Source organism: Sitodiplosis mosellana, unplaced genomic scaffold, assembly GCF_009176505.1.
Source record: "Sitodiplosis mosellana isolate CC-2019 unplaced genomic scaffold, AAFC_SMos_1.0 Smas_scaffold_6181, whole genome shotgun sequence".
Taxonomy (NCBI): domain Eukaryota; kingdom Metazoa; phylum Arthropoda; class Insecta; order Diptera; family Cecidomyiidae; genus Sitodiplosis; species Sitodiplosis mosellana.
The window spans coordinates 536,129-543,840 of NW_022601422.1; the positions used below are offsets into that span (position 1 = coordinate 536,129).

The following is a 7,712-nucleotide window of genomic DNA, read 5'->3' on the forward strand; positions in this document are numbered from 1 at the left end:
TTGGTTTAGCTGTATACATTTACATTTTTAGTACATTTTAGCACAGTTTAGTACCATTTAGTACGATGTGCTGCCTCCTAGAATTGTTAGGAATCGTTGGAAATGCACTAGGACCATTTTTCCATATTTAGTACAATTTTGTAAAAATTAGTACATTTTAGTACAGTGCGCTGCATAGCTCTGATGAAGTACTAAAACTTTGCTTCAGTGATCAATGCTTTATTTGCAACGGCTGAGAATTTATAGGCTTAGATATTGAAAAAATTGAAAAATTCACACTTGTCAAAAAATAACGGTAAATCATAAAATTGCAAATCGCACCCTAGAAATGAAATGTAGTGACCATAAGCAATCCACAGCAGAAATATTTATATTCCAAATAGTTCTGTAAAGTAAAGTTAAGCCAAGTCTCACGCTATCGGATCGTGGGCCTAATGGGATAGCGACATATTCATCTGTTTTGAATATAGCTTGTTATCGTCATCAAAATTCAAGTAGAAGATGTTCGAAAAATTCTTGAGCATTGGCTCTAAACTAGTGCCGACGTCCCCATGAAACGTTGAAAGTGTTTGATTTAGCTAAATTGATGTACTGTAAAACATATACTGATGTAAAACATATGTACTGTGATCTATTTTGTAAGTATGACATGGTTGCTTCGGAAATCACTCAAATTTTAAACTCGATTTTCGATTTCTTTTGACTGTTTTGCAAACAAAAATGTAAAAACATGGGACATTTCAATTTGCAAAAATAAGACGTTTCATTATCCCTCTGGGACATTCATGTTTTCCTTCACTCATACAATTGTCATGCGTTGATTCAACCGAGTTCGAAAAGCTTTTGAACTAATTTATTAAAAGTGTGTATTTTGTTTATGAAATATAGTTCATACCAGGCAACAAAATGAGATAGCTGGTCATCTCGGCTGACGCTTGGTTATCGAGATAACTTGAATTATATCGAGCGATCAATTGTATTTTGGGAGTGGGATCCAAACGTTCAATCAATGAAAAAGACAAATCCATATATAACGTTTGGATCCCACTCTCAAAATACAATTGATCGCTCGAAATAATTCAAGTTATCTCGATAACCAAGCGTCAGCCGAGATGACCAGCTATCCCATTTTGTTACCTGAGTCATACCATTCCAGAGTTCAATTCAATTCAATTTATTCAACAATTTGCTGTTGTATATTGGGTCTGGGAATTAGTTTTGTCGATTTTTTTAAATTTTCAAACATTTATTTGAATACCAAAATGAAATTACATTTCAATCAAAATATTGTCCATCGGAAGCGATGACCTTCTGCCACAATGTGGGCAATTGACGGATGCCTGCCTTAAAAAATTCCTCATCTTTTGAGGCTATAAATGCATCGAGCCAATTTTGGATTTCTTCAACTGAAGAGAACCGCTCTCCGTCCATATGGTTTTCCATCGATCGAAACAAATGGTAGTCGGAAGGAGCCAGGTCTGGGCTATACGGGGCGTGAGCCAAAACTTCCCATCCGCTATTTTCCAAGTAGTTTTTGACCGATTTCTCAATGTGTGGCCGAGCATTGTCATGTAGGAAAATCAATGTCTCTTTTCTGGTCTCCCATTTCGTGCGTTTTTCTTTGATTGCTTGTTTCAAACGTATCAATTGTTGTCGGTAGAAAGGCCCATCGATGGTTTGACCACTTCTCAGCAGCTCATAATACACCACTCCCTCCTCATCCCACCAAATAGACAGCATTACCTTGTCGCCGTGAATTTCTTGTTTTGGCTGTGATGTTGCTGGTTGGCCGGGCTTAACATACGATGCTTTGCGCTTGAGGTTATCGTAATGAATCCATTTTTCGTCACCAATGACAATTCGATACAGAAAACCTCTTTTTTTGTGCCTTGCGAGCAGCATTTCGCAAGTCACTGAACGCCTTCCAGCTTGCGCTGGCGTCAATTCATGTGGTACCCAATTTGACAACTTGCGAATGAAACCAAGGGCCCTTAAACGATATCCAACAGTGCTTCGGTCAACATTCAATGCTCTGGCAAGCTCATCTTGAGTTTGACTCGAATCTTCATCGAGCAATGCCTACAATTCCGCATCTTCAAACTTTTTTGGCTGGCCGGGACGTTCCTTGTCTTCCGTGCTAAAATCACCACTTTTGAACCGTGAAAACCACCGTTCACATGTACGTACCGATGGAGCATGCTCACCATAGGCTTCCACTAACATTCGATGCGCTTCAGCCGCAGTTTTCTTCAAATGAAAGCAAAAAATTAATACTTGCGGGAAATGTTGCTTTTTCGGTACAAAATTTGACATATTTAAGGCGCAAAAAAAAATGTTTATCCAAACTTCGATGAAATGATAGATGATGATTTTTGTAGTTTGACACTAGACCACTCATGTGAAAAAGAAAAAAGTATTGCCCAATACAACCATGCAAAGTTACGCCATCTTTTGAAAAATCGACACGATTAATTCCCAGACCCAATACAATAACCATTTGTGTAGAATGTTACATTTGATTAGGAATTTTGATTAGAGTTTCAATCAAACTCAATTGTTGAACAAAAGTACTGGTATTTGAGTTTCGAAAACCGGAAGCATTCAATAATCGTCTATGAATTATAGAAGCTAATAATAAGAATAAGTTCGAAGAGTTATTCACGATCTTATTCAAAATAAGTGAATAAGTAAGAGATTAATTAGCAGCGTTTTTAGCTTCTATACTATGAATTCTTATATTAAATTATCCTTGGTTTTCGAAAGAGGTCATAATTTGAGTTGGTTGTTATTCTTGTTCAATAGAGTCTTTAATTGTGTCTGAGTATCACAAGAGATCACTTCATTGTTTCCTATGACGATAACAGTTAGTGAATAAATAAATCATTCCATAAATTTACTTTTGAAGCACTTTTCTTTCATTCCAGTGCTGCAGTTTATAGTTGTTTTCTTAGCGATTTGCTTGACTGAAGGTGTTGAAAATTCGCAAGCGGACGAATGGAACAAGGGATTTGTCAACTTTTCGGTCGATTTGTACGAGGTGATTGAAAATTTGATATTATTTTTGATTTTGATATACATAAAAATCCATTTCCAGCAATGTGCTCAAGCTCAGAATTTTGTTGTTTCGCCATTTTCTGTGGCAATGGCACTATCACTTCTATCGCAAGCAACCAATGGAACTACATTCGATGAATTAAGGAGAGTGCTGTATTTGAATAATGACAAAACCATCGTGGCAAATCAATTCCATGATTATTTTGAATCGATTCGGAAAAACACAGGCAATTCGGAACTAATTATTACTAATCAAATTTATGTGCAAAAAGAAATTCAATTGAATAAGAATATTCAAGACGTGGCTACGGAAAAGTTCTTTTCAAGTATTCGATCTGTTGACTTCAAAAGAGGGAATGATACTATCCAAACCATCAATAGCTTCGTGAAGAATAGCACAGAAGGGAAGATAACCGAAATTGTCACACCGAAACAATTCGATGGCCAATATCGCGCTATTTTGATTAATGCGATTCATTTCAAGAGTTCATTTACTCGAGCGTTTTACAAAGAATTCGACCTGAAAATGATTTTTGCTAACAGTCCAAATGAGACGGTATTTCCTTATTTCATGCGAGTCAGTGGTCGTTTTCAGATAGCCTATATAATAGATTTGGGCGGTTATGCAGTGAGATTGAAATATAAGGAATCGAGTTTATCATTGATTATTATCCATCACATTACAATTCCATTTTCCGAATTGGAGGAGCGGATCAGAGATTACACCTTGTTAAGGGTTATCAATCAGATGTGGGAGTGTAGGTGTGAGGTCCGGATTCCGAGATTTACGATCGAGACTGAATTGGATTTAACTGACATATTGAACAACGTAAAGGGTGTCCCAATAGCAACGCAAAAAAGTATTTATAAAAAAAAACAATGAAAATAGTTTCCAATTTTCCAAATCTTTATTGTATGTTGTAGTTTGGTCTTTACCATTTATGTATGAAAAAGAATATCGTGCAAATGTCCACCACGGCTCTTTTCACAGACCTTCAGCCGCTTGCCCAAATTTTCAATTACAGATTCGAGTAATGGCACATTTACGGTGGCTATGACACGTCTGATTTCAATTTTCAGCTCGGCAATGGTGCTTGGTTTGTTGGCATAGACTTTATCCTTGACGTAGCCCCAAAGAAAATAGTCCAATGGCGTTAAATCGCACGAACGAGGCGGCCATTCCACTTCGGCCTTTTGAGAAATGATGCGATTTGGAAAACGTTCTTCGATTACCGCTAATGTTTCAGGTGTTGTGTGTGGTCTGGCGCCGTCTTGTTGAAACCACATGTCGGATAAGTCCATGCCTTCAATTTCCGACCAAAAAAAAATACTGCAACATCTCACGATATCGCTCGCCATTGATGGAAACGGCTCGACCATCATCATTTTCGAAGAAATACGGCCCGATGATGCCGCCGGCCCATAAACCGCACCAAACAGTGCAACGAGCTGGATGAGCTGACACTTCTTCAGTTTCTCTTGGATTTTCGCTTCCCCAGAATAGACAATTTTGGCGATTCACATACCCATTCAAGTGAAAATGAGCCTCATCCGAAAAGATCACTTTCTTCAAAAAATCGGCATCCGCGGCCTCTTTTCCTTTGACCCATTCGACGAAATCTCTTCGTTTTCCGTGGTCCATCGGTTCAAGTTCTTGAGTGAGGACAATCTTATAAGCGTGTAGACCCAAGTCTTTGGTGAGAATACGCCATGTGGTCATCCTAGAGAGGCCAACTTGTTGAGAACGTCGACGAACCGAGGTTCTTGGCTCGTCCTCCACACTTTCACTCACAGCAGCAATATTTTCGTGCGAGCGGGCCGTTCGCATACGGGTTGATGGTTGATCGTCTAACACAGAGCCAGTACGCTCAAATTTCTGCACCAGGCGACTGATGGTGGACACATTTGGTCGATTATTTCGGCCGAAAAATTCACGAATTGCACGAAACGTATTTTGCAAAATAGACCCATTTTCGTAATGGGATTTAACGACTTGAACGCGTTGATCTTTACTTAATCTTGACATGGTTATAAATGGTATAGATGGACGCTTCAAACTGACATTCAAGTTTGACAGATCGGGGCATCCATCATGAAATCCCTATTGAAAAACTTTTTGCGTCCCTATTGGGACACCCTTTATGTTTCGAGTAAAAATGCCGATATCCAAATTATTTCTCCAAATTGAAAAGATGAAACATTTCCCTTTTCTTTGTTCCAAAGATGGGCATATCTGAGATTTTCACAGACCATGCTGATTTGGGCGGACTTTCGAATACGAACGAGAGAATAAAGGTGGACAAAGTAATTCATAAAGCTTATTTTGACGTCAGTGGGTTTGACGAAGACGTACCAAAAACACGTAACCCAAGAGAAACCGCCAATATGTTTATACGCTGTCTATCCGCCGAAAATACACTACAATATATATTCACGCTTATTGGACGCCGAATTCAATATATTCTAAGGTATTTTCGGCGTATTCTTCAGCGTGAAACATATTGAAACTTATTCAGGCGCCCTCTGATGGCCATGAATAATGCATTCATTGATTCAATATGTTTCACGCTGAAGAATACACCGAATATACACTAGAAAATATATTCAATTCGGCGTCCAATAAGCGTAAATATATATTGAAGTGGATTTTTGGCGGATAGACAGCGTATAAACATATTGGCCGTTTTTCTTAGGAAATTATATTATTTTTATATACGATAGCAATCATTAACTTCAAATAATTTGAATGACTAACATGGATACGTTTCTACTTCCCAAGGATTGAAGCGAAGGAATCACCCCAATATCTATTTCGAGGCATATCGACCGTTTTTGTATTAAATTTGGGACGAATTAACCAAAACTACGATTATCAGCGGTCGTGTAACACACTTTCAAAATGCGGACTAAAAATTAAAATTTGAATAGAGATCGCAAAACCTTTGTTCATGTTTCACCTTCTTGAACATGATAATATATGCAATAGACTAAACCAAATGATCATGGCTATCACTTTTATGCCCAGAAGTGAACTTTATATGCAAATTTACAGACAAAATTGCTGACTAATTTGCAAAGTATTTAACTGGTATATATTAATTTAATGAATGCATACATACTTTGTTGTTTTACAATTCTAAAGCGATTAAGAATCTATAGGTATACTTCTTAAACGCAACCATAGATATGAATTCTGCGATATTTGTGTTTTTTGAAAAATCTTAAATTTTTCTATTATTTTTCCATTAGGTGAAAAACAGAGATAAATTTTTATCAAAATACGAATAAATCTTCCCTTCAACTAATCAATTTTCCTTTCATTTCGTTTAGTTGCTGCCATTCCAGCCATTTTCATTTTATGGAATGCTGAACGGATTGTTGATTACTGTGGCCATGCTAATACTTTTACTGGCGCGTTTGCCTTGCACATTCTCCGTTTCACCGGATTGGCCTTGATGGATTCACCGTGGTATGCACTGGCGACGCATTCATTGGAATCAATAACACTTGTCTTGGTGTTTGTCACACTGGTGTTGTACATGAGACATTTGGTGCCACGACGCCACATTGCCACTGGTCAATCAGTTCCGATGATCGCTACGTTATGCCTTGGCAACGCCATCGGTACACTAGTTGCGCCAGTCTATGCCAAGGGTTTCAGGTATTTATTTGAAATGCGATGCATCGCATATTGAATATATTCAATTGAATCGTTAATTTTTAATGAAATATTCCATTTGAATTACAAATCGAAACAAAAAAAATCAAAAATCAATTGCATTTTTTCTTTTTCCGTTTAGACATTTTCTGTTCCGTGATTTGGCAATTGTTGCTGCCATCTTTGGCACATTGTACTTCATTTTGTATCATTTCTACTTGGGTAAACGATGCACGGCCGCACAGCAGCCACCACCATCGCCAGCCGAGCTACAAACTCACAATGGATCACCACAACAGAATGGTGCATCATCATCATCATCATCGCCAGCCAACGGCAACAGCTACACACCATTGAGAATTTATCACAACGGTCGCGGACGCAAAGGCCAATTCCGATACTAAGGAATGAAGAAAGCAACCAATCAAACAACAAAATTATACATCAAAAGAACAAATATCGCTGTTGTTTTTCTTTCTCTCTAAGAACACGAAGTAAACGATTAGAATTTTTTCATTGCACTGCCTGATATGAAAGAGACTCATAAACGTACAACGGATTCGGTTTTAAATAATAGGATAATATTCATCAAAATCGCAAGAGTACACACAAAATACAAATCTAAATATCAAACACTCTAAATGAAATCAGAATATTAGCAATGATTCAATCACACGATCAACACACTCACTCAATGTATTCAAATTTGTTAATGTCAATGCAGCAACCAAATTATGTGTCCAAACCGTTTGCACGACCAACAATGTTGTTTTCTTTTGTAAAATCATGTTTTGATTGCAACTATAACATTGCGAATTATTTTCATGGTTAAATTTACACACAAAATACATCACACAAATAGCAAGCGTTCACATCATTCATCATCATCATCTGGATTGGATTTCATATCGGGGAAATGAGCAAATTCGAAAATATGAAATTCAATCAGTCAACGATCGTCACCGGCCGATCAACATTTTTAATGTCAGCAGAATGTGAA

The 7,712-nt window shown here is 37.5% G+C and overlaps 1 protein-coding gene across 1 annotated transcript; it reads left to right on the forward strand.

Moving 5' to 3' along the window:
* The first annotated feature begins 2,820 nt into the window (after nt 1–2,820).
* LOC129576222 (serine protease inhibitor 42Dd-like) lies at nt 2,821–7,116 on the forward strand. The gene is made up of 6 exons (XM_055460930.1): nt 2,821–2,863; nt 2,925–3,037; nt 3,095–3,883; nt 5,278–5,416; nt 6,385–6,715; nt 6,855–7,116. Coding segments are annotated over exons 1-6 (1,635 nt in total). The 5' UTR covers nt 2,821–2,862.
* The last annotated feature ends 596 nt before the right edge of the window (nt 7,117–7,712 follow it).

Coding starts and splice junctions, on each gene's coding strand:
- LOC129576222 (XM_055460930.1), top strand. Junction 3,038..3,094: donor TTTCGGTCGATTTGTACGAG/GTGATTGAAAAT, acceptor ATCCATTTCCAG/CAATGTGCTCAAGCTCAGAA. Junction 6,716..6,854: donor GTCTATGCCAAGGGTTTCAG/GTATTTATTTGA, acceptor TTTTCCGTTTAG/ACATTTTCTGTTCCGTGATT.